This window comes from Pithys albifrons, chromosome 3 (assembly GCF_047495875.1).
Source record: "Pithys albifrons albifrons isolate INPA30051 chromosome 3, PitAlb_v1, whole genome shotgun sequence".
In the NCBI taxonomy this organism is placed as follows: Eukaryota; Metazoa; Chordata; class Aves; order Passeriformes; family Thamnophilidae; genus Pithys; species Pithys albifrons.
The window spans coordinates 67,190,651-67,218,466 of NC_092460.1; the positions used below are offsets into that span (position 1 = coordinate 67,190,651).

Genomic DNA, 27,816 nt, shown 5'->3' on the forward strand with positions numbered 1-27,816 from the left:
AAGATATAAAGCTACTAGGCAGCATCAAAAGTAGGGCTACAAAGATGGTGAAGAGCCTTGAAGGGAAGCCATATGAGGAGTGGTTGAGGTCACTTGGTCTGTTTAGCCTGAAGAAGAGACTGAGACCTCATGTAAGTCTACAACTTCCTCAAAGGGGAAGCAGAGGGGTAAACACTGATCTATTCTAACTCTCGTGACCAGGGACAGGATGCAAGGAATGGCCTAAAATTTTGTCAGGGGTGATTTAGGTTAGATATTCAGTAAAGGCTTTTCACCCAGAGGGTGGTTGGACACTGGAACAGACTCACATAAGTGGTCACAGCATCAAGCCTGACAGAGCTCAAGAAGGATTTGAACAATGCTCTCAGGCACATGGTGTGACTCTTGGGGCTGTCCTGTGCAGGGCTGGGAGCTGAACTTGTTCCTTGTGGGTCCCTTCCAACTCAGGATATTCTATGGTTCAATTCTATGATTCTATGACTTTAAATCTCACTGTAACAGAACAAGAGACCATGTAAGAGCAAACGAAGAGAAGGCGGCAGAAGAATCCTGCTCAACTTGCCTGTGACAAACTTGGGGGCACCTGAGTTTTAATGCAGTTCCCTGAGCTCTTCAGTTTGTGCCCAGACTGTACCCATCCACATCCCCATGTCTGCTGCTCTGATTGATTACCTGCTCTTTCTAACCTAATGGCTGCATAATGGAAACTCCATGAACTTGGGTGCAAACTGAAATCTTGCCTAAAAAGAGAAGGCTCGTCATCTTGGGGTGCCCCAAACAAGTGGGTGTGAGACTAGGTAACAAAACCTGTTATCAGCCTGGCTCATGCTATGGTGTTCCCTGTCTGATGGGTAGGATTGCTGGTCCCCAAGTCCTTAGCTTGGCACAGTGAGTCCCAGGTCAGGAACGGAAACCTTTCAGGGAGCCTCGTAAGATAAGTCCTACTGCTAAGCTTCCAACCCTGGTGCCCCTAACAGCAAATGCACTTCTTCTCAAGCACATGCCTATGGTCCTGGGATGAATACTTGCATGTAAAGATTTTACAAATTTGGTCATTGTGACCAAACTTTATTACCCATTTTATGGAACTGTGACAAAAGTCTAGGAATCAAACAACGTGGGGATCACAGAGGCTATTATGTTTATTGTGCTGAACAGACTGTGATAATCCATTAAAGGAACATTTTCAACAAGCAAGCGATTCAAAGTACAATCATAGACAGCAACTCTACATGAAGAACAAAGCAAAAAGTTAGAAGACACTCAAAAGGAAAAGTACACTGTAGTTAAACATCTTGAAGAGATTTTTTTTCCTGCAAACACACCTCTTGCAGAAATTGTAGAAGAGTTACATGTCCAGTCATAGTTAGCAGTGACCAGTGGCAGCAAAGAACAGTCGTATAAAATTTATCTCCCACAAAAATAAACTATATATATAAAAAAATTTTATGACGTTCTCACTGACTCAATGGCCACATGCAATTTTTCAGTCTGAAAAAATGAGGTATAGTAGGCCCTAAGAGGTAGTAATGTGTTTTGATTGTACTACAATATATAGAAAATGTTAAGATTCAGTTCATCAGAGTGGTAAGTCTCTCAGAGGTTGAAGAGTGACACACAGCCAGCAATTATTTCTGTGTCATCCACTGAATACTGTGGTTTAAAAAATGCAAAAAAAACCCTTAAACCCTAGAAGGGATTGCTAAGGCTTGATTCAATGCCCTTTGATGTCAGCAGAATTCCTTTTACTGCTTTCAAGTGACACTGGATTTGGCCTGTTAGAGCCACTGTATAGCAAGGATTATTTCTCTTTCACTTAATATTAACATGTCTAGTTGTAATACTCCAATCAGCTCTTCCTCAGCAATTTCCACTACTGATCCCTCTGCAGTCTTTCAAGAAGGTCTGTATTTTTTGACACTGTCTCTTGGAAGAAGCCAGTAAGTAGTTATCTTCAACTACATTTCGCTCAGTACTAAAGCCATACCAATGGATGCCTTCCTGAGAAACTACCCCCGGCCCAGTTATTAATACAATGGTACAAAGCACTGACTAGGAAAGAGAGGAAAAAGGGTAATAAAACAGAAAAAGAGAAAATTAAGTTGGAGGGGTGAGATAGAGAAAGAACAACAAGAAGTCAGAGAGGGGAGAATAAAAAACCTCTACATAAGAAGCATTTAAAATAAATCTGGCTGAAACATACTACAAAATCACATTTGTGTAAAATACATGAAAATACTTGTCAAGTATTTTCTTACAATCTACTAATTATTCTTTTTTAAAAACACATATTTGTGATTGCATTATGCAAAAGCTGAGCTTGTTGCTTTCCACCTACAAAGCTTCAAGTTTCTTTGAAGGCTTTTTTTGTTAGATTTTCTTTTTTTTTTATTTAAAAGTAATTTAAAATGTGTTCATTTCCCACAAGTTATCTTACAAAAATAGTTTTGAATTAGGGATTAGTTGCAGTCCTAACTGTTTCAAATGTCTCAAAACTAATGCTGAAAGGAACAAGTTCACTCCATTTAAAGTCTGGAGGTAGGTATTTGTCAATCAATTAGTCCATTTCTTTAAACATTTCATTTGAGGTACAAACTTGGACAGTAATATTTAAACACTACAGCTAAATTTTTTCTATGTCATGTAGTGTCATTGAAGAAAATTATCCCATAAACCTATCAGCAATTCAGTACAAAAATATATTCAAGTTAACAGTACATTACACAGAAGTCTAGCAGAGAATAGGGTAAGTACATAAAACAAAACATAACCAAAACAAGGCAAAAAACCCCAAAAACAAAAACAAAAATTCCCCAAACCCACACAAAAGAAAAACCCCAAACAAATAAAGCAAGAGAAAAACACATAGTCATGCTGAAACATGAAAAAAGACATTGCTTCCTTAACTGCAAATAATGTTGAAATAGAAAGAAGGGGAAAATGCAGATACTCATTATTATCTACCCAGTAAAAATTTCCTGCATTGAATGTGTATAGCAGCATGTATTTATCAGTCTGTTGAGTCATTTGTAAAAATCAGAGGTAGTATTGAATAGTGGGGTAATATTGCATCTGGTGCTAAAAGTGCTGCTTTGAATGAAAAGATGGAGAACTGCCACTGGCACAGAGGTGCTTAGTGAACCATCCTGTGTCAAAATACATTGCTTAAAGTAATGCACAAGCTTAGCTGAGGTACATGGTGTTGGTTCTAACATTGTTACTGATGAGTAATGAGGAGAGTTTCAATTCTTTCAAAATACTGGTACAGGGTGAAGGAAATTAGTTGAAACTAAGCAAAACTCTGGATTATTTTTGTTCAGATAAATGTATGATTAATTTTTAGGTACCATTCTATATGTTTTAAAACACTTTCCTCTATAAAGACGTAGTCATTAATGGCATAAGAGCATTTGGTGTCAGACATTTTTGTTTCCATAGAAAATGCCTGGCTTTACAGAAAGCCAACTGTCTGGCTTCCTATTATCCAGTTGGTAAGAGCTACTAATTCTGTTTACTAATACTTCTGCTGATATGTTTGTATCTATAACTATACAATGTATCTTTGTCTTTCTTCCCTTTTACAAAATTAAAGTACCTTTTTCATGTTGATTTCTTTCTTCTGATTACCAGCTGAATGAAGTGAAAGATCAGCTTTCATTGTTTTTTCCTGAAATAACAGTAAGTCTTTAAAAAAAATAAATAAATCAAGTACAAGTCTACAAGAAGGTTACAAAAGAAAAAGAGTAGTATCTATCATCCCTTATCTTTGGTGTTCTAAAACAGGGAGTTCACTAAGTAGGGAGTGGGTTGCTGGAAGTGTTGCAAGGCCTAAGTGTTACACACTCAGCCTTTCCTATTTCAATGCCCCTTATAATGACTATGTTACAAGTTTCTTGTTTATACACAGTGCAGTGAATGACATAAACCTGATTTGGAGCTCTTCTGGACCCATTCACCCTTACTTAGCAGCTCAAACAAACTATTAGTAGGTTAAGAAAAAAGAAAACAGTAATTAAAAGTTGCATCATTAATCTGTGTCCCCTTTGTGTTACAGCAGTTTTTCACTAAACCTGGGACTGTGAAGGGATTACAAAGATGATTGGTCAAATCCATTTTAAGGTTATGTGATTTCCGCCCCTCCCAGGCAAAAGTGGAAAGACCATGGCAATAGAAAGTAAGTGGTCAAGGCAGTGTCTTCTCCCTTCAAAAGACCCAACTGCTGATGAGGTAGAAATTGCATGGTGCAGTGTCCTAGTCTTCCTCTGCAGACTCTTGTGAGGACGTTTCTTCAGTCTCTTCCTGGAATACACAAATAGGAATAATAAATATGGTGGTGACCGTGCATCTTAGACTGCCACTTTACTCTTCTCTCATGCAGCTGATAACTACCTCTTGAGCTAACAAAATGCTCTTTACAGCTGCTGCAACACCTCAAGAAGCACCTTGGGGAGGACAGGAAGATACCCTGCTCTCTGATCCCACCATCCTGCCTTTTCTTCTACCCCAGAAGATGTCAAGAAAAAGTAATCTGCGCCATGCTCTGTCATAGGTGTCTTATGGCTAGCAAACATAGGCAGCTAGAAAACAGAAAGCATTTTGAGCAGGTATCCAGTGTTAAGCGGTCGCTCTGGGAAGCCTTTTCCTCCTCACTGGCCCTAGTGCTGCGTAATGTTTACCTTCAGCAAGCCTGAACAAACGTGATGCTCTTAACCCTGGTTTTTTAAACAAATGTGCAGCATCTTTCAGGACATGGGTGGGGAACTGGGGGCAATGAACATTTCTAATAAAAGACTGTCGGGGAAAAGATTTTAATCAAACACTACACATCACTGCCTAAGACAGCATGTGAAAAATATCTAGGAAGAAGAGGAATCTACCTCCTCAGCCAACTGAGACCTTTGAGGAATGACTGCTTAAAACAGCTAATAACAGTCTTCATACTTTAATAGATTTGATTTTCCACATGGCTTCATTTTGTCTGGGTGGCTAACTGACACAATTTATAACTCTCTTCCTTTCCCAGGCCATTACAGTACACCATTCAGCAAAGCTTGTCTTAAACCTTGCCTGCCTTATAAGACCAAACTTCCATTCATTAGTGTTTGAAACACCTCAGCTGTGAAGGGCTCCTAAATGCTACCATGTGTGACACTGCTGTGGAGGAGCAGCATCAAGGAACAACACTGTGCTTTAATCATAGGCCACTGCTCAGTGCAATCTCCTTTCAAAAGGTTTCAACTTCCTCCCCACCTCACTGCAAGAAAGGCTGAAAAAAAAAAGCTGTAAATCCAGGGAATAAACGTAACTATAAATGAATGGATGACAGCTTAAAAAATATAACATAGCACCATCAAGCCATGAGATTTCACACTGGTTTTGTTTAGTCTGCTTTGGGTTATGTGGGAAAAGTGAAAAGCATGAAGGAAATGCTTCCCTCTCTTCCTTCATGCCGCCCCTGCTAAAGCTTGGGCCTCAGATATTTAAGCCAGTAGGTTTATACCTCTTGACTAGGAAACAGGCCATGACCCTGGGGTACTCTCTTGAGCACCAGGCACAAAGACATAGCATGATCAAAGGCATGAACAGAGGAGAGAGAACAAAATCAAGTGTCAGCTGCTCTCTGACCCTGAATTTTCAAATGATACTTCAATTCCAGAAGATAATGATCTATCATACAGATGAACAATTTCTTCCTCATAACAACTTGTGCCCACTTGTAGCAAGTTATATTATCAGTGCTGCAACAGAAATGATCCCCAACTCACAAAATGATCAAGTGAGTTTTATTCTGTCTTTGGTGGCACAGGGCTGAGGGGATGTGACCTCACACTCCATTGAATCCGGTAACTCTTACAACATTTCAGTCAAGAAGAAAAATGTATCTTCAAGCACTTAACGGAGGGGTAATTTGCACTGCACATGGAGGGACAGTGCAAAATACATGGGTTTGAGCCTTGGTAACTCAGACCTCAGAATGATCGTGGAAAACCCCAGCTTTGCCTCTAAGCCAAGTATTTCAGTTAAAAATTATGACTGTGGGTTCTGTGCTCTTAACATAACACAGGTAGACATGTTGTGGTATTTGATGATAATCACATGCTTAATTTCTTACAGCACTCAGGTCAGCCCTGAGCCTTTGATTATTGTTTCCTGGAAGACAGCAGCACATGTGTGGGTGCAGAGTGGCAGCTCTCTGGTTTATGGTTGGCCTGTCAGAAGGCTACTGAAAACTGATGAACTCATTTTCCATGAAGGTAGACTTCTAATCACACTGTAAGAAGGATGGGGGAGAGGAAAAGTAAGCGGAAGGACATATTTCAAAGCCAAGGCAGGGCAGACACAAGAGAGCTCTTTTTAGTTCAAAAGTCATCCACTCTAGTGATTTTTACTGTGAATCTCACAGTAATTTTTTCCTTGGAACCCCTGCTGTAGCGACAAAGAAAATTCATGAGCTCTTCCTTTACGTGTATTCATGTTATGAAGGAAGAGTTTCTCTCATCTGCATATGTACATGCAAATGTGTGTACCTGTAGTACCTGGAAGGATGAGAAATAAAAAATTAAGATAACACACTCCCCAATATTTAAATAATAAACTAAATATTAGAAAATATTTGAGACTGGCAGACTTTAAATTCCCATCAATCTTGGGAAAGACTTTTTCATGAAAAAAAGCTGTTGAAGGGTTCAGATGGTTGTCCATTCTTTGCAAAAGCCTAAGATAGCTCAGTTACAGATGAGTAGTTTTAAGCCAATCTATCATGTAAGTCTCTTGTGAAGACAACAGATGGAGACATGATTGTTGCTCTGAAGCTTACAATTCAAACAAAGGGATAGTACAAATCAGACATAAATGCATGGAGGGATCCAAAGGAAGAAGTGAGTAGATGAATTGAAAGAGAAAATACAGATGTGTAAGGCAGAAACACAGAGGGGATTTTTGCACTTGTGAAAAACTGGTTGCAAATACCAGAAGGTTGTGCAGCTATGATCCTCAGCCCACCCTCTGCCTCTACAGCACCCACACGCTTCCTCAAAGATGGAGGGGGCCAGGTGTTCTAACAACTGTGCAACCTGTGGAAATTGAAAACCGGCTGTGAGCTGAGTCATTTCAGACAGAGATTCACTAAGTGTATTGCTTGGCAGTCAGGCACTGGGCACCTCAGGGGAAGGACGCGTTACCATCAGTAGGCACCCTCCAGGCACATCACAGACCCGTCAAGGTCGATGGCATATCCATATATCATAGGATTAGTCCCTGAAGCAAAAGTTGAAGGAGGAAGTGGGGCTGGAATTAAACTCTTTGTAAGTCCAGAAGTGGTTCTGATAAAGTTGAAGAGAAGGAAAAAAATTATGAAGGAAAGCATGGTCATTCAAGCAGATATTAGAAATCCACGTCACTCAGAGCAGGATAGCCATGCACAAGCATAAATTCAGCAACCACCACAGGAAGCCTCAGACAAGAAGCAAAGGTTTCAGGTTACGTGGCAGCCTTAATTCAGGTTGTTCTCAGTTTTTAGGTGCATTCTCTGTAGTCGTGGAGGCAGAATGGTGATGTGTTAATTGAGCGTAAATGTTCATCGACCCAGTTTTGCCTTGAAGGGCTACTTCTGCTTTTTTGTTTTCTGCTGCAGCAAGCTAGCAAGAGGCTGGGCTAGCAGACTGCAAAGAGAAATCTAAGAAAGCTTCAAACCATGTCAGATCTGGCTAACAGGGAAGCCACAGCCATGAAGAACTTCGGGTGAATAGGACAAACACCCAAAAGGCAGGGTAAATACTTGCATAGCTCATGCTTTACTCTTGCTGCTTAGACAGTATCCCAGGTGACTCCCCGGGCATCCATGTGTACATCCCCTACATGTATCCTCTATCCAGACAAGCAGGGAGTGATAGAGAGCTGGTGTTTCTCCCAAAACAGAGCTGCAAGGCGGCTTTCTCCAAAGCTCCTCTGTGCACAGATGTTTAACAGGCCTTGAGCTGTGTCACTGGCAAGGGGCTGGCAGATGTGGATGCCAGCCTGGACTCTAAAATCTCACTGATACTAGGCTCCAGCAGGAGAGAAGGAACAATTGTTTTGCAATGACTGCTCTGCGGGGGACTAGTACCACTGTTGTAAGCCTTGATTTAACAGTGGTGAACATAACAAAAAGGACCAGGAGGCAGGACAGCTGACTTCAGTCAGAAGAGCTGTTTGCAGCCAGTATGCCTATTTGGGCTTGCCCAACACACGACTTTAAAATATGACAAGCTTGGTGGGATCTGGTTGCCTGAAGATAGGAGCCTGAGGCTGTTGTGGATGCCCTGGATATCTCATCTGATATCTAGCAGAAAGGTGTTGTCTCCTGTGTCATGCCTGCCTGCTCGGTGTGGCTGCCTGTGATCCCTGGGGACACCCAATAGGCACAGAACAACTGTGTCGAGATGTGTAGATCCATGAACCCCCCCCAGAGCTATGAAGTTACATCTCTACTTTTTAAGTTTCTCCACTGTGGAAAAACAAAGAGGTGTATATTACACGAATATATTAAGTGATAACCACTAGCACGAGCACTGTACATGTTCCTGGGGTGCATCGTGAAGAGTGTGGCCAGCAATGTGTGGCCACATCTGGAGTGCTATGTCCAGTTCTGGGCTCCTCAGTAAAAGAAAGAAAAGGAGCTACTGGAGAGGATCCAGCAGAGGGCAACAAAGATAATTAAGGCACTGGAGGATCTTTCTTACAAGGAGAGACTGAGGGAACTGGGCCTGTTTATTCTATAGAAGACTTGAAACGGGTCTCATTAACGCATATAAATATCTCTAAGCTGGGTGTGGAGAGGATGGTGCTGGGCTCTTTTTGGTAATGCCCAGCAACAGGACGAGGAGCACTGGCCATAAACTAAACCACAAGTTTTACCTCAACATGAGGAAAAGTTTCTTTAAGTTGACAGTGGCAGAGCACTGGAACAGGCTGCCCAGGGAGGTCAGTCGTGGAGTCTCCTTCTCTGGAGACATTCAAAACCCACACGGATGCATTCCTATGTAACCTGCTCTAGGTGATCCTTTCTTGGCAGGGAGGTTGGACTAGATGACCTCAAGAGGTCCCTTTCAACCCTAACAATTCTGTGATCTTGTGATGCATTCCTAAAGCTCAGAAGTGGCACCATCCAGAACAGAGCTGTGACGCAAATGACTGTATTTAAACTTCAGCACTTTTTCAGGTCAAAGTCACACCCTGATCCCAAGATAATTCTTTACCATGACACCCTGTGCAGGTGAAATGTAACTTTGCCTGCTGTCCAAGACCTCCACTTGGTGATCCACATTTGGTTGCCATGGCTACTTTTTTTTACATAAAAGCAGCCAGTAGCATCCCAGTGAACTCAAGAACAGACATAGCTCAGTATTTTTATATTCTCTGCATTCCTTTTTTTGTTGGACTCCCACCAAGTGGTTACAACAAAAACTGATGAAGAGAAAATTTATTGGTGTTTGAGAGGAGCATTCCCCCACCTGCAGAAGGGTAACTGATATTTTTGTAAACATGTTTATTCTCTTGTAATACGCTGGGGCAAAGCTTCAAGATTAATTGTCTTTGCCCCAGGAAACTCACTGGCAGTTCAGCTGGCAATTCAGTTTTTCACCTTTTTCTCGTGAATTTCTGAACTACAGGTTTAAAAAACTAGAACCCATTTAGTTAAATGAACTGCTGGATCACAGCAATGCTCCATATGGAGTCCCTGAATTTGTCAGAGCTTATATCTTATAATGAAGTACTAGCTATTGGCACAGATTTTGCTGGCTGTTTTCCAAGTCCAAGAAGGTATGCTTGAATAGATACATCAAAAAGAACTGCTGACAAGAGCAACTTGCAAACTGTGGACCATTGTCTGTTGTTAACTTGTCTGAAATCCCTTGGCATGCAAGATAATGTTTTCAGAGCAGACCTGAAATAAAACAATAGGAACAGATGGCTTCTATAACAGGTACAGGGGCATAGACTCTGCCCAGCTGAGACACAGTGCCATTCTGACTGCTCCACACCCAGTGCACCAAACTGCTTTAGAAATTCTAACAGCACTAACAGACACACAGAGCAGGTTTGCTTTTGTATGAAGCTTAGGGTGGGACCTGATGCTTTGAGCTACTGTACTGCCTGCAAAGCGCACTAGTGAGCTCAGTGACAGTGTCACTCAGCAGTAAGGCTGAACTGAATTCCAGAAGCTGGATTCAGAGCTCAAATTTTTGCAGATATACTTCACAAATCACAAGAAATGGATTTATTAAGGGAGAAGAGATCACTGTGATCATATACAGAAAAGACGAAACAACTCCTCTTACTGCCAGATTAAAGCATGATTGTAAGGAAATTATATCAATACAGAAACTGCATATTCAAACACATATAAGTAAATCAGCCCAGAAGCAAACAATTTCTCTGTACTGCAACTGCTGGCATGTCAGAAGTACCACAGATTCTTTAGCTTGGTGGCTAACAGAACAGTTAAAAACTCTGCCTGCAGTTCTGAGATGCCCTGCCCTCTCTCGGCACTGTTTCTGCAGTCATACACTAAGGCATGGCATAGCCCTGGGAGTAGTGAGCAGGCAGGTCCTCCCACAGAAGTAAAACTTCTGGTACTTAAATTACATTAAATATAAACAGAGACAAACAGTTGGCCAATTATGGGACAGTTTAAGGTTGAGATTTAGGGACTGGAACCCAAAATTCGTGCTTTAGATGTTTAAGCTCCCAAGGACCTAGCCTCTAATGGCCTACTTTGTCACGGATTTGACCACAGCATGAGTTCAGTATTTAGATACCAGCAAGCAGCTGCTGCTTAACTTTCCCAATGCCCAAGTGCTTGCTAGTGGGCAAGTGTGGAGCTGCCTAATGCTCTTGGAAGCAATCTAACGGCTAGTAAGTGTCTTAAAGGTCATTTTGACTCAGCAATGTCCTCAAAGTTTTCATACTCTGGAAGTCAATGTACAACAGACAGCAAAAATAAGACTTATGTTTGAGTGTGCATGAATGCAATAGCACTGGTTTGGAAACTCCACACGTAGACTTAGAATCATAGAATCATAGAATAGAATCATAGAATCATAGAATCGATTAGGTTGGAAAAGACCTCGGAGATCATCGAGTCCAACCCTTGGTCCAACTCTAGTCCATTTACTAGATCATGGCACTCAGCGCCACGTCCAATCTGCGTTTAAAAATCTCTAGGGATGGTGAATCCACCACCTCTCTGGGCAGCCCATTCCAATGCCTGATTACTCTCTCTGTAAAGAATTTTTTCTGATATCCAACTTAAATTTTCCCTGGCAGAGCTTAAGCCCGTGCCCCCTTGTCCTATTGCTGAGTGCCTGGGAGAAGAGACCAGCCCCCACCTGGCTAGAACTTCCCTTCAGGTAGTTCTAGACAGTGATGAGGTCACCTGTGAGCCTCCTCTTCTCCAGGCTAAACAACCCCAGCTCCCTCAGCCTCTCCCCACAGGGCTTGTGCTCCAGTCCCTTCACCAGCCTTGTTGCTCTTCTCTGGACTCTCTCCAGCACCTCAATATCCTTTCTGAACTGAGGGGCCCAGAACTGAACACAATACTCAAGGTGTGGCCTCACCAACGCAGAGTACAGGGGAAGGATCACTTCCCTGGTCCTGCTGGCCACGCTATTTTTGATACAGAACAGGATCCCATTGGCCTTCTTGGCCACCTGGGCACACTGTTGGCTCATGTTGAGCTTCCTGTCAATTAGTACTCCAAGGTCCCTTTCTGCCTGGCTGCTCTCCAGCCACTCTGTGCCCAGCCTGTAGCGCTGCTTGTTTTGAAATCCCCACCCCATGCTCTCTGATTTGAAGCAGATACTTCAAGCTGGGTTTTCTCCATTCTAGGAAGAAGCCTCCCCACTAAACAGTTGTGTATGGAGGATGCATCTTTCTTCTGTTAAGTCACTCCATTTTTATATAAATAAATATTCTGTGAAAGACAGAAAGGGAGTAGGGAGAATAAAGCAAAAAAACTGATGCTGTCCTGCAGGTGACCAGCCTGTGGTTTTTCAGCTGTATAGTTAGTAAGCAAATTCAGTGTGTTCTCTCCTTTTACTGCTGAAATAGCACTGCTTGACTAGCAAGAAGGCTGCTCACGGGGATTACTGGATAATCCACATCCCCAGCTGTTGAAGGAAGTGAACGAGCTGAGGCAGCCAGAGTGAAGTTGCTGGGGCTGTGTTGGGACTCAGCTGGTAGAAGTCAGACAGAATTACCATCCTTGCGCACATCTCCTATGGATCCCCTTCTGTTCTGGAGGAAGTGTCTCACCAGTCTTGGCCAAGTTTTGGTCCTTAAGCAACGGGTTCAGGTAACTGGAGGGGACCAGGACATTGGCCAGGATTCCAGCAGGACAGGACAGGACAGGACAGGACAGGACACTCCTCTTTATGTTAGAATAGCTTATTTTAAATACAGATTCAAGTCTCTTCTTCCTGTTAGATTAAGGGGTAATCAAAAACATTTCTTTATCTCCTAGTTTATCTTCCACTAGGAGAACTGTTTGATATAATGGAGTGATAATGAGTCTCTCTGGTTACTTTGAAAGGGCTTAATCTGACACAGGATTTTTGGCTTACATTGAAAACTTCCAGAAACAGGAATTACGCTGACTGACGTTTAGATCTGAAAAATTACCTGCTGTGGGTTCTGCCTCTCAACTTCTCTTACAGATGGGCTTGAATGAACCTCAGCTTCAGGTGCCCAAATTTGCCATGGATTTTAGAGCAGCCCTGAGGTTAACTCAGCAAAGAGATTTTTGCAAGGCAGCAGGTCACTCAATGCCAAAGCCTGTGCAGCTGAAGCCTTTTGAAATTGAGACTCAGCTGTCTAAATTACGTCAGGCCAGATTTCTTAAACGCGTTTTGGCATCTGAGTACAGCAAGTGCCTTTTTGACCTAAGCAGGTCAAAACACTTTGAAAAAATATGTTCCCCATGTGATTAAAAGGAGACTGAAAATCTCCAGCAAAATCTCAGTCCCAGTCAGAAGAATTTTGCAGGAAACACCATTTAAAGTCTTCAAAGCACAGACCTAAAGTGAAAATGGTGCTTGAAGCAATTGCGGGTGCTATGCTAACACTGACAGAGGTGTATTTTGCCTTGGAGAGGTTCAACCCTACAAGATATAAACATTTCTGGTGGGAAGGAAATAAAATATTAAGAAAAAGAAGGCAGTGGTGCTGTTAGAAACATATACAACTGAGCTGGACTAACCCCAGCCTTGAGAAGCTGCTCTTACAAACCTCTTGTGGAGGTTGTGGTAAACTGCTCTGTATTCCCAGCCAAAACCCAGAACAGAGCATAAGGCAAGCAAAGGCTCAAATAATAAACTCTAACCACTACTGTGTTTGTCCATAATTAGATGAAAGAACCAAAGAAGGTGGATGCCAACCTTCAAAAGTCCTTGGACTTGTCTAGTTGACTGAAATGCTGTGGGTGACTGTGCTAGCTCTGATTTCTTGTAGCACTGGAGATGGAAATGCCCAAAAGGATACTGGAGCTCATATAGGTAAACCTGAATGAGTCTGCCTTCCCTGTGAGCCCTGGAGGTACTTGAAACAGCACCAGTGTCTGTGCATATTTTATGCTGAATGACAGAGGAAGAACTACAGCAAAGGTCTCCCAGAATGGAGTAGGGAAACACTAGTAGAGACTTTGAAATGGAGGTCAAACCCACACTGTTTATCTTCTGTCCCCACTGTTCCCCCTGTACCCCTTGTCCCTCCAGTTTAGAACATGAAAAGGAAAATAAAGTAAGGCTTATTAGATTTTGATTCTCCTTTTCTTCTTCCCCTAAAATCGACCACTTGTTACAGACAAGAAGCAACTGCCAAAAGTTATTCACCTTCAATCCTTTATCACTTGAAAAAGCATTGTAGATCTGCCCACAGAGTCACTGGCAACAGAGTTTGGGAAGAGCTATCTATCTGCAATGATAAATAATAAAATAAAACATCTTCCCTTTTGAATCCCAACTGAGAGATTTTGTCAAGTGATCAAACTTGTCTGAACCTTGGAGCAGCAGCTTTGAAGTAATAAGAAGGAGATTGAAAACTTGCAGCCAAGAGCCGCACACACTTCATTAGGGTCCAGCCATGCGGGAAGGCTGAGCAGCAGCTCCACTGGAAATACCCACTGGAAAAGGGGAGATAAAAGTGCCTTTCACAGTGGAAATGCATGGGTGACACTGTTCTGAGCGTCAGCCCTGAGGCTGAGCAGTCCACGCCTTGCTCCCGCCTGCCAGGGCAGCCCTCAGCAGGGTAGGGCACGGGACTCTGCTGCCACCGCCATCTTTGCTCTTCCTCTCCCCTGATTTTTCCTTTTTTTTTTTTTTTTTTTTTTGTTTCTGAAGGAGCAAGTTTAACATACAGGTCTCTACCTTGCCAGAGCCATTCTCAGAAAAGCCCTCCAAAATGAGAAACATATTTCTGAAAGATCACGAGCCAAGCTCTCTGAGTTGGTTCAGTACAGTTCACATGAGACTTCCTGGCATAATTCAGAAAATTATTTTTTTCCTTAAAAAAAAAGCGCAAACCAAAACAAAACCAATAAAGCTTAACAGACTTGTTAAATGCTTCTAAAATTTTTGAAGAGTTTGATCATGGATCTTGCCACACAGACACTGGCAAGGCTGCGTGCTTCCAGCAATGCGAGTATTTAACTTTTGAGAGCTGAAGTTCTGGGTTTAATTTTCAGTTTCAGACTAAACAGCAGGTCTGCAGCGAAAAGCAGGCGACAGCTCCTGAGCACAATGGGGCAATGGAAATGCTTCTCTCACAAACTTTACTGATTGTGTAACCATGGAGCACCTCTTTGTGCAGACGAAAGCACAAAATCAGAGAGGTTTGTGTTGGTTTTAATAAACTCCCCCCATTGCTTCCCTTTTTTTACTGCACAGAATTCAACTGTTATTTTATGATGTAATGCTGCAGGCTAAAAATATATCCCTAATTTAAGCCACCTTGCCAATAAACCTACAAATACCAGGTAATCCAAAAAGGGTAGTTATGGTTTAATGACATAGTCTCCTTGTCATCTTAATATCTTCAACTCCTAAAGCATTTAGAGTAATACATTTAAAGGGTTTTTCTACTTCTTGAATACCTCCATACAATCTGGTGGAAAGGGTGAGAAAGTTTGGTCCTTCTCAGCTTAGAGCATCAACCCAACTTTTTGAGCTCCATCTACATAGTGTCCTTCTATCACAGGATAAAGTTTTTTCTTTTCCTAGGCAAGCTAATCTGATTCAAAGTGAGTGAGGCAGTCCAACTTAATAGATAGTAATTTTAGAAACTTTTGTGGGAATTTCTTTTTCAGTTGAACATATCTATATTCCATAATCAAACCAGAGAAGGTATCCTGGTGGGAATGTTCATTAAAACATGTTTTCTTTTAGCACTGAGGCAGATTTACTTCAATTTATAACTCAATGCTTATCTATACTCCTCTTTCTAAACATAAAAAATACTAATATAAATTACAGTTAAGGCCTCACAGAGTTCTCAGGAGACTATAAAAGTCATGCGTGAGCTCCCTAATTTACTGTACCTGTGTCTTTGCTGCTCTGTTTTCAGTTTCCAAAATTTGCCCCAAAAACAAGCATGAGGATCAGGGAAGGGGAGAGGGTGGAAACCATTCACTACCCTGAATCTGATATCTCTCAGGTCCTGGAGCTCACATGTTCCTTCCTTTCAGACTCAAGTCTGGTTTCAATGGAGTTCTCATTTTTCTTCCCACTAATCCTGCCGTGAGATCAACCATTGGTAACTCTGTGAGAAATTAAATACCAGGATGTGGGAAATCTGAGATCTGAAATCAGGCAGAATGTGGGTGATGCATTTTTTTTTTATTTCTCTTCTTCTCTTTTCCCATGGTTGTTGTCTGACAAATAACTCTTCAAACCTGAGATCAGAGATCAGCCCTGAACAGTGTGACTACACTGACAGAGCAAAGGCAAAGCAAGAAGTACACAGGCAATATTATATCCCTTTCTAATATATGCAACAGTCATTTCTAAAGAGATTTCAACCAATATTCTCTGAAAACATTCTGGCATTTCCATAAACGCCTTACAGTGGGATCAGTAGCAGAACTTCATCATGGTGATGCTCACCATCTGGCGGAGCAGACTTCATAAAGAATTTAACATTCATTGCATCAGGATCCCAAAGAAGAAGGATCCATGAGATAGTTTGCTATGACAGTGTGACTGCTACAGTGCCCAACAGTCAGGCACTAGTTTTGAATGGCTTTCTTCCTTCCTCGGTGAGGGAAAAGCACATTTATTTATTTACATCCTATAATGATGAACTCAAGATGCTTACAGACTGCCCAGTGGTTTAGATCCTTCATGCACTGCTTGGCAATATGCTGATGTCTGAAAACCACCTATGTATTCCTGCAGCCTTCAATGTGAAGTACCCAGGAATATAATTCTAACTGCGTGGTCTACTATGAGTCTGTGATACTCCTATACTTCTTATTCTGTCTATAAACACAACAACCCCACACCTACAATATCCAATGAGCAATCTAATGACCATGAGCTCTGAACGGCACCCTGCCTGTCACAGCCTGTGCTTGCCATCTGGGTTCCTTCACTCCATCGCAGCACTAAGGAACAGTACAGTGAGAGCACTAATGAAAGTGATATGGGATAGAAGCTTCACCAGAAAAATGGTTTTAAAGTGTCTATTATGATTTTTTTTTCACACTATGAATTCTTCACCTGAGTTGTCCTCTCTGGACTGCAACGGATGAGGCATACTCATAGGTTCAGCCTATCCAACCTAGCCTTAATGTTTGACACAGATGTCACAAGCTGACAGGCTGACTGAGGAGGCCAGATGTCACTCTGGGGTAGCATGGCAGCACTGATTTCAAGGAACTAAATCCACCAAATACCACAAATGCCCCACAGAGTACCTGTGAAATGCTTCTTTTTCTTATATTTCAAGGCTGTTATTTTGGACAAGTGGATCTTATAAAATTCCCCAGATGTCAGAGAAATGCCAAAATAAAATGAGATATTGGCTTCTTACTACTTCCCTCCAAAACACATTTAAATATGTATATTATTTAATAAGGTCTGAGTATACTACTTTTTTCCTAGCCAAACTTTAATAGTGCTGGTATGCAAATCCTGTAACTATCTTAGCAAATTATTTAACAAATGAAACCCATATTTTCCTTTGTCTTAACTTGGATTTTTTTGTGTTTACCTTATTACACATGTATCACAGCACACAACTTGCAACAGAATTTACATAGCCCTGAACTGGAATGGCAAAGATGGAACAATTTCCAAGAGTGGTTACACAGGAGGTTTGTTTCCCATGTATTTTGGTGCAGCAAATGAGCAAGGATATAGCCCTGGAGTATCTGCTAATGGTATTTCAGTCAGGAAATAGGGCATCATTCAGTTACTTCAGCTGGATGTGGAGGAGCAACAATGATGCTGACTGTTAAAAATGCAGCGCCTTTATGAGAAACTCAGAACCAAGCTCTCAGCAAAGAGCACTTTTTTCCTGTGCAGCCTTCTCACACACCTCATCTTTGCTAATCAGCATTTTGATTATTTTTGTTTCTGTAAGTCCACAGACTGATCATTCTGATAGTTTTAATTTTCTGGATATCCCTTAATAAATACTTTAAAAGAATACAGATTTTCAGAGGATAACCAAGTGTTGCTGAGAATCTTGTATGTCTGTGAAGAAAGATACTGAAGTGTTAGCAGCACTGACTCTTGGTACTCTTGAAATCTCTGCCAAAATATCTAGCATGTGTATGTAGAAGTAGCACTGTTTCATTTACTCTTGACTGACACTGTTTTGAACACTGCTCAGCCATGTTCCTCAATGGCATTGCCCAAGAACACGCCACAACCTCTTCTCTTCTGGCTATTATTAGTGAGACTTCAGTTCATGTCAATTTAGAGCCAAGTTCTGAACTGAATGGAGTACTTCCCTAACACCTTGCATGGCCACAGCCATGGGGTCAAACACAAAGCTGCCCTGTCCACAGACATCACCTGCCCATCTGAAGCTTCTTCCACAAGCAAGGAAGTGGGGGGAAGAGGTGGGGAGAGGATAAAGAGGACCCTTGCTGGCTTAGGGGAATGTTTTAGCTTATCCCTTCATGCTCTAGCCTTCTACCCCCAACTGCAACACCTGCTCCCAGTGCTATATATGGAGCGGCTCAACAGCTGTAGTCCCTGAAGTTTTATATCCCTGCTTTTAGGGACAGGTCTTGCCCAGCACACAGGAAAAGAGCAGCAACTTGAAATCATGTCTGGATTGAATAGGCCAATGTGTGACTAGTGTTGCATTCAGAAAGCTGCCTCCAGATCTAGGGTTTGTTTCTGGGGAATTAAATGTTACATATTTGAGCAGTTAAGAATCTTGTTCAGAGCTGAAGGCTCCTTCCGTGTTGGGCTATGCCATGGCACTCCTGATGTTTGACTGAGTCAGAAACTGGCTGACAAGGACATCATATCTCCAGGTGGCACATTGCAGCAGGCAAGACTGACTCCCATAGATACTCCTTGACAAGCCATGAACTAAAAAGATCTAGTTAAATCTGATTCTTTTTTGTCCCATCAGCTTGTAAATGTGTGTACTCCCTTATGCAAAAAGGGAACATCAGCACCTCAATTTTAGCAGACGGGGAATCAAGACATTGTGAGAGTTGCCTAAAAGAGGACCTGCACAGTGCAGTGTTCAGAAATAATGGTTTCAAAAGAAGCTGTGCTTCCCTGGCATAGTGCTGACTGGGGCACCGCTTCTCCTTAAGCAGTGTATGGGGTACAGCAACAGGTACCTCGGCCTGCATTGTGGACCACAGGTATGTTAAGCAAGGGGATGCATAATTTAGTCAGCATTTACCGAATTATGCATTTGCATTTAAGAGATGTACGGACTCAACCAAATCAAATCATCTTGTGTGCTGCTTGTTCACTCAGTGGCTTTCTGACCTTTGAATCCTAAGCTGCACTGCGTCTCAGGTTCAGAGAGCAGCATAAAGAACGCTCCTCCCCTGGTAGCCTGGAGAGCTGCTGGGATGAGAAATGGGGCTGCTGCTCGGGTGACCTTCTTGCAAAGCAAATGCCTGGGGCCACCAGTCACAGGAGAAGCAGGCTACTCCTGCTACCCTGCAAAGATCATTGCATTCCCACCACCACCCACCAAATGCTGGATCTTAGCAAAGGCCATACAGAGTTATTAAGTCCTAGATGATGCAAGACAGGAGCCTGGGGTAGGCAGAGCCTTACAACAGTGCAGCTGCTAGGCAAATGCCCCGCACTCCTATGGTGAAGCTAAGGCACCTGTCGACTGCAAGAGAGGCTGGGCAGGTACGAATCAGGGTATTTCGTGACTTTATCTATGAAAGACAAAAATTCTACCTGCTGTGAAATGTGTATCTCCTAGTAAATAAAAAAGATTGAGGGCTGGATTAGAAAGGTTATTTGAGTATCTAGTGAAGCAGTGGTTATAAAACATACTTAAATGTTTAACTATCTTTGTAAAAATCACCTGCCTGTTCCTTTTGCGCTCTCCATAAAATGGGGAAACACTGGGTGAGCTCATTCTATATTTCATTACTGGTAGGATCGGTTCAGCTGAAGAAAGTGCTCAAATGATCAGTGAGCAAAACAAACTTTTATAACAGTGATTTTTATAAAATTGATTTTTGGTAATGATCCTGTGTCTCCAGAGTCCATTGTGTAAAACTGTACTTGCTGGCAAAGTCTTCACCACCCCACAGCTGAGAGATCACCATGTACCTACCACTATCAATAAAAGAAACTATGAAAATGCAGAAAAACATCGCCTCATAGAGCAGCAACCTACATCTTCAGATCACTGCATGTATTCCTGATTTTTGATTCTTTAAAATTACTAAATATCTGAATATACTCCTGTCCTGAAGGGTATTATTTTCATTTTCTTCCTTTCCTGCTGGTCATATAATATCTCAATTTGTTGAATTTATTTACAGCCAAATTTCTGGAAGCAGCCATTTCAAAAATTTATTTTATCACATTTATGTAATAAATGATAACCATAAATACCTAAAACCTTGGCTACACAAGTCTTATACTGATTTGGGTATTTAGACATAGCCTCATTAAATTACATTATTCAGTCTATTCAGATGTTATATCATATAAAAATACCTGCTGTCAGAAATACCTGACATCCCTTTCTAGACCTTCTTCTTCAGCCCAGGTTAGAGCTTCATCTGTTATTGTTTTATTCCAAAAATGGATCTACTTTTTTTTTAAGTCCTCAGACAAAGGAAGTGATGAAATATTTGAACCCTGAGCCTACTGGCCAGGGTATCCCAGCACGCTGGACCTGCCACACAACCACGATGGGTCCCAGGCTCAGCTCTGCTCACAAAGTCTGTGACTTTTGGGCTACATATGAATGTATGAATCACAGATGTAGTTCCTGGGCTGCAGAGCTGTCTGATGCTTTTAACATTTACTGTGTCCTAAATTGAGTAGACATATGTGATGGTAACAATTTGAGGTGTATGTATATTATGACTAAGTAACATGCATAACTTTATTGATACAAAGATTGAAAAATGAGTAACAGGAAAAAATAAAGCACATCCCCATCTTCTTTTCTAACCAAAATAATACTTTCTAGTGTTTATTCTTGTTGGGATTTGACTTTTTTGGACATTGTTTTAAAAGCATCTACTACATTTATCAATAGGTGTACATTTTCTGTACACTTTTTTGTGTACATTTTTTCAATATACACTTTATGTGTATTTTTCTGACTGATACAATTTATTTTTCTAATCTATACACTATCCTCTGACCTGGTATGCTGTCTTCTAGACTCAGATATGAAGGATTTGCAAAGATCTGAGATTTTAATAGACCACCAAAAGAGACTGTAAGATTTTCAAAGGGCTGTTCTATATGCACAGTATTCCTGCTCTCCAGAAGTGATAAAAATAAAACAGAAAACTTTGGTAGCTTTCACTACGTTTTCATAAAAATACCTATTTTCTTTGTATTACTTAAGATTGTAACTCCCCCGTATGGCTGAGTCTACAGCTGCTACAAATTGCTTAAAATTAAGGAAATGGAGAAAATTTCTATTTGGACTGTTCATTTTCACACCTTGGTAAGAATATTACCACATCATGATTTCAAGATCTGGCTGTACATTCTTTGGGGACAGAACAGATTTCAAAGAGTCTTGTTTTGAGGTTTAGGCAAATATTTATGTGAAAGTGCTAAACTCACAACTGTCACCCAGTTAGGCTGGCTATTGTTTCTGCATTTACCTGAGCCAAGTGTGAGAATATGCATCACAAAGGTGTGTATAGACCACAGCATTCAAAGGTTTGTATTAATGATACGGGGGTGTAGATTTCCAGTGGATTTTACTGCTGTAATTTACTGTCTGTGTGGTGGTAAATCCTAAGAGCTCTGGGAATGTTTTAAACATATTGCAGAACTTTATACAGGCATCTGTATGGCCCTAAACTGGACAGCAGATTTCCATACAGAGATTTAGAACATGGCAGAGCCCTGTATGATGCTTAACATCTGTGAAATGGTGATAGGAACAGAGCTGTTATTTGTAAAATGAGAATTTTATCTGGTTCTACTGCTTTCTGTATTTAAAAAAATTACACAAACCTGAAAGACACAGGTACTAGCAGCAGTAACAAGAGTAACGGTGGTGTACACTAACACTCGTAGAAACACACCTAAAATTCAAAGCACTCAGGATGCAGCCTGACCAAGAGTTTCTGCCACTTTTGCCAAGGCAGACTCATCATCACACAGCAGTTCTCGACTGTAACCTCTTACAGTACCCAACAATGAAGAAAGGATACATTTCTAACTTGATCCAGACTGCCACATGGTAAAGCCATCTGGGAGGGTATTTTGAAGGAAACAGATGGAAAAGGAAGAGATTCCTCTGAACATAGAATAAGATTTACATTATCCTCCATGAACTTCCATGTAGCCCCCATGTTTATATAATTTATCACTATTTCCTCAGACAGCTCGGATTAGGAAGCCTGAATGAGCTCATGTTCTTGTTAATTCTGAGGGAAATTCAGTAGTATAAAAAGAAATCAGAAAAAGGCAACAAGACTGGAGTGAAACCCAGCAGCATGAAGTTCCTGATAATCTCACAGTTTTACCTCTCCTTGCAGCCTCAGGAAGACACTGTCATGAGCATTTTCTCACAAAGATAATTTTTGTTCTCTGCCATGTACCTATACCAGCAAAGCTGCAATGCTGTGCTACTGTAAGCATGGGAGAGGGTCCTGTTGAAACCATGAAGGATTAAAGACAAGTCAATGATTTCACTGAACATCCCTCAAGCCAAGGATTTAAAAAAAAAAAAAAAGAAAGAAAAAAAAAGACCGTGGCATACAAATAATTTAAAGAGTGTTACATTACTAGTCAGTTGTGACAACTGGAATGTTCTAGACAACCTTCTCCTTCCTTTCATGTATTCGCCTGTGCCTCCTTGCTTTCTGCACAATCCCTTTCATTACTAATGGGAATACCAAAGAACTTTCTTTTCTCTTTCTCTCTCTGTGCCTCTGACTACAGAGATGCTGCCAAGGCACCGTTGCAGAAGCGGTGGCATCCAGCTGGTTGAAACATGCTACAGCATCCTCACCAGAGTCATTGCTTCAGCAAAGGGACAGGAAAATGCACACAGGGAATGCTGGTGCTTTGGTTCAAGTGCCTACATCATTTTGCCACCAATTAAATTAAACCTGTCATTACTTTGTTCTGCTACCAAATGACAGAGTCCAGGTCCCCTCTTTGTCCTCCTACACCCCAGCCCAGCCTCAGTCCCCGCACTTCTTACTCTGTAGCACTCAGGTTTTGGACAATTATTGTTCAAACAAAACACTCACAGGAGTAAGTGCCCAGGGAACTTGTAGCCCTGGCAGCACCACATGGGCCATCAGCAGCAGTGGTTTCTGCCAGGCTAGGCTTCAGGCAGAGCCACCAGCTCTAGACCACTACTTCCTGCTGACCCCAGTGATATGTGCCAGAGGAAAAGGAAACACAAACAGCCTCCCAGAAGTCTTTGCCTTCTGGATTTGGCCTCGTCTGCATAGTAGGGTTTAAGCCTCCATGTCTCTCAGGCACCACAGAGGAGATAGCTGGCTTGTGCACTCACAGATTTACTATGATGTTGTAATAGGAACAGCCCGATTGCAGCCGTAACATTTGAAGGATATAAGTGAGACCAAGGAGAGGAAATATCCCTTATGAGAACAACTTGTTGTGTTTTGAATTCTGTGGTATAGTCAGATGGCTATACACAGTAAGTCCCTGGGGACTTACACTGTGTTTCTTGCATAACCTGGCCTAATAAAAGACATTACCTCTCCACACAAAACTTACCTTACTTGAAAGTACGACTACATTCATCCTGTATGTTATCTCCACCATTCAGAAACACTAACCTGTGCATGGATTTGCACTGCTGCAACTGTCTTGATTTCTTTGTAGAAATCTGATTCCTGCACATGCTTTGGAGAATTACATCATTTTACCCCATCAACTCACAGTTAGGATGTTTTCTGTTTCCTATGTAACAGCTCCTAATTCAGATTACAGTGGATATTATGACAATGTGCACTGTACAATAATGTATTAAAACCATAAGGTGGAAAAATGAAAATATGATTCCCTTCTGAAAGCAGACTTCTTTCCAGAAAAGCAATGGACCCTTTATGCTCTTGAGTCAGCAATCATTCATCTACATATAGTACAGCAGCACAGCCCATGGACTCTGAGGACCCAGGGATGGACTTGCTCTCATGCTGACAGGCTTTTCTACTGGACATATAACAGAGTGCTAGAGTTTGGTTACTGACATTTTTAACACAGGGTAGGCTGGGATAAGAAAATGAAAGTGATTGTAGCTGTAGTGTTTGACTGGTTTCATGACACCTTGTGGCTTGCATTTTGTCCAAAATATTAAAGAAGATTAATACCATCCAAAAAAAATGTTCAAATGTATTAGTCTTTATGATGGATCCAGTCTAGTTACAAAGTTCAGCCTACTTTGTGGATTTAGAGAATCTTTAGACTCATGGGGTGACTGGTTTTCTGCATATGCCCTTCCCTGCTGTAATGCAGTCCGCAGTAACCCATGTTCAGGACACACAGAGTTATCTATCACATGCTGGACTCACACCACAGAGGTGTGCACGTGTGTCTGCATTATCATTGCAAGGTGAGCGATGCAGAAAGAGGACAATTCTGAGCAAGCACCATCCACTGCTTCCTCTTCTCTTTCCCAAGGACGACTGTGTGAATTGTTCTGGTAGTTGCACTTAGGAAGCCAACAGCTTTCCTGCAGCTTATACAATAGAGGTACTTTCCTTCTTTCTTTACAGTATAGGAGATCAGTTGAAATACTAAAAGCTATTTCACCTAGTCTAAAGAATTTAAATTAGCTTTTCTTACCTGACCAGGCTTCTTTCCAACCACTTGTTGAGGCTGAAAAGTAAAACAAAAGCACAGTGAGAAACAAAATTTACTGAAAGCACTTAAATGTGGTTTCACGAGTGCTGGGAAAAATGTTTTCAGCAACAGAAATAAAACACAGGAAAAGCCCACATTCAGAAACGGAAACATGAACATAATCAGCTCTTGCACCCATCCTCTCCTACACCTATCTATTGCCTTGCTCTTAAGTAGTTCAGATTAGTGTGGATGAAGAGGAGTATGTTAAATTTGTATCATTAAAACCAAAGCGAACTCTAATTTAACAGGTTGCATCTTTCATCTCTTCTATGGTACTGCTAGATTTATTTTGCTGCATTAACTTGCCAGAACATGAGCGCGATCTGATTTTATAACTGTATTTTGTCGTCTATACTGATGCTGTTCTCTCTCTTATGATGTGCTCTGAACCATGAGTGGACTGCCCTGTGAAGCCCTTCCTCTTGGCCATGAGCACAGCTGGGGCACAGCTTGGGCAGAGACGTGAAAGACACAGCCTCATTCCAGAGCCATAGCTTCCCACCTGACCAAAGCCATCCCTGACAAAACCAGGATGCTGCAACAGGCAGTGGTTCCAGCTCTTGGAAGCTCTAGTTTGAGACCTTCAGCTGCATGAAGGTGATGCTGTGACTCATGACCCTCATGAAGCTATTGATGTGATTTTGGGGATGCCATCATTAGGCAGGTTGGGTGTGTCCACCTGCCTATGCAGCACCTGGTGCCAGAGCAGTTCTTCAGCAAGTCTCCCACCTGGATGCTCCCATGGAGGACTGAGTCCTCACATGAGTCTGGAGACCCACCAGGGTGCCAGTGCACTTCATTCCCCACCTGGGGGAGGAGGAGGACCAATTAAGGAACAAATACAGGCATGCTTCAAATCTACCATCATGATGTGATGGCCGTGCTAGGAGCAGCATGGAACAATAAGACCACATATAAAGGATGAAATCTTGACACAGAGAGAACAAAAGAGCTTTTCTTACTTCAGTGGGGCAAAGCTGCTGCCTACTCCCCTTTCCCAAACTTTCTGTTTTCAAAGTATATGAATCACACCTGATGATTTTCTTCCTGCCCTTCCTTCCTGTTTTTTTCCAATCCCAGCCGTGATTTTAGTGCATTGCTTAGGCAGAAGCCAACACGCTATCCCTCTGCATGGCCAAAAACCTAATTTTCATGACAGTGAAGTAGGAAATAACTGGAATATTTCTGAATAAGCAGTTTAGTGTAACTGGCCTTTCAGAGCAGTATTTCAGTGGGAAGGATCAATGAAAATGTAAATTAAATGTAACTGATTAATTCAGGCTGCTCACCACAAGTGTCCCATTTTAACAAGAGATGCTTTGTTTATTTTCAGTCTTTTTCTAACTCAGAAGAATCCTACTGCTGTTATATTTTTGTATCTGTGCCTCAGGCTTCAACTTCTGTTCTCAAATAAACATGAGAAAAAAATTATGTGATGACTGGGTCTGCCTTTAAACTTTAGGGTGGACCCTTTTCCATTAAACTCCCTTGCAATGGAAAAGCTATTATCAAGGCACATGTTTTATGGATGCCTTCTCCAGGTGGACTGTAAGACCTGAACACATTAATGGGCATTAGCTGCCCTTGGACTAAGGAGTTATTTGTTTCAAAGGAATCTCTCATATTTACAGAACTCATTGAGCTCTTCCATAATCTGCCATTAGTGCTTTTCCACTTTATTTTCTTTTTTTTGCCTCCTGACTACACCTGTACATGTGTTTACTCCCAAACCACATGAAATCCATAGACATTTTAAGAGGCTGACTGTTTTGTCCTGCTGAGAAATCCCCATATATTTTTGGCTGTGCACTCTACATTCATGTGATTCTCACACACTGTAGCTCAACGAAGTCTGAAAGAGCTGCCAACTCACCAAATTTTCCATGAATTAGGTCCTGACACTTCAATGAGAGGAAAGACAATGTCTGAAACCAGGCCAACTCTGGCTTTCTGCCTAGTATGTGTCATAGTAATTCTACCAGCTGCCCTTCTACACAGCAGTTCATACTTTTCAGACCACCAAAAAGCCCCTTGAATACTTTCAGTGATAGCTGGGGCTTGAGCTGCCAGCATGTTTTCCCAGCCTCTGGCACCCAGTGTCTCTGGAATGGACCTAGAAAGTTTTTTTGTGTGTGTGTGTGTGTTTGTTCTGTTTTGCTTTGTTGTTATATTTATGAATGGCTTCCACAGCGTACTCTGACTCCAGCACAATCCTATATCCAGCCATTCATAAAAAGCAGAGGAAAAATACTGTACTTTGCCTAGTTGGAAACTGTCCCTTATACTGACCAAGGCTTGCAAGAATCTTAGTCATTCAAGAACTTTGCTATCACAGTGCTCCTTGGCAGTGCTTGCTTACTGCTGGCTAGTTTTCCACTGGATTTGGGATCTGGAGTTCAGTGTGTGTTATGCTCTCTCCCTTAAAAGGAATAAACTCATCTATGCAAGCTCAGCAGTAGGGTTCAGTCCCTCAGCTGGTATTAGTGGCACACACCACTGACATGCTGGGAGCTGTGCCCACTCATGTCACACTGAGGGCTATGGCTTGTGGCAGCTGAATCACTGCAAGGACCAGTTTTCAGGGGCACTGCTTTCCTGCTTCAGCCTGGCTGAGTGGGACAGCTAGGTGGAAAAATAAATCCACGAAGGTCCAGTCCTGTTAGGACTGCATTGTCACTTAGGTCACCCAGACCAGAAGAACTGAGATGTAGGGGAGTAACAAGAAATTTCCAAAGCACCTCTTTCACTTCTTTAACTGTTGTGGATGTGATGCCTTTAGAACCTTTTTTGACACACTATAGATGCTAATGCCTCAACTCGCTAAACTTCGTGTTCACTGAGTTATATTTTCAGGGCTTCAAAAAAGACACCTCTAATTTACAAGAGTGTTGCAACTGCATGCTGAACCACCTGGAAAGAAAGAGAAACTGCCTTGGTTATTGAGAAGACTGGAACCATAAAATACCCATGGACAAGAGACTTCAATGAGGCGCTCTGTAGCAAAATAAAGTGTACACAAGACAAAGGAACTCTGAACTGTTCCGTATTCTCCCCGCCAGGAGCCTGCAGAGTAAGATGGCAGAGTTTCTACTCTGTCAGAGACTCCCTCATTAATGTCAGTGAACATAAGTAAGGGGAGGTTTGTGCAACACAGCACTTCCACATTTCATTTTTATCCTAGGTTTGAAAAACAGCTATTGTACACTGCATGTATATCAGCTGAAGTTTCCTACACTTGAAAGCAAACTTCAGG

The 27,816-nt window shown here is 41.7% G+C and overlaps 1 protein-coding gene across 2 annotated transcripts in view; it reads right to left on the minus strand.

Moving 5' to 3' along the window:
- Positions 1-1,120: 1,120 nt before the first annotated feature.
- The window catches only part of HMGA2 (high mobility group AT-hook 2), a 108,474-nt gene continuing 81,778 nt past the window's right edge, over positions 1,121-27,816 (minus strand). Inside the window, exons 4-5 of one of the 2 annotated variants that reach the window (XM_071552279.1) lie at positions 24,504-24,536; positions 1,121-4,299 (exon numbers count right to left, since the gene is read on the minus strand). In XM_071552279.1, the coding sequence (XP_071408380.1) occupies positions 4,252-4,299; positions 24,504-24,536 (81 nt within the window). In that variant the 3' untranslated portion in view covers positions 1,121-4,251. Of the gene's footprint in view, positions 4,300-24,503; positions 24,537-27,816 lie in introns of those variants that run through there. The other variant, XR_011697487.1, reaches the window with a different exon arrangement.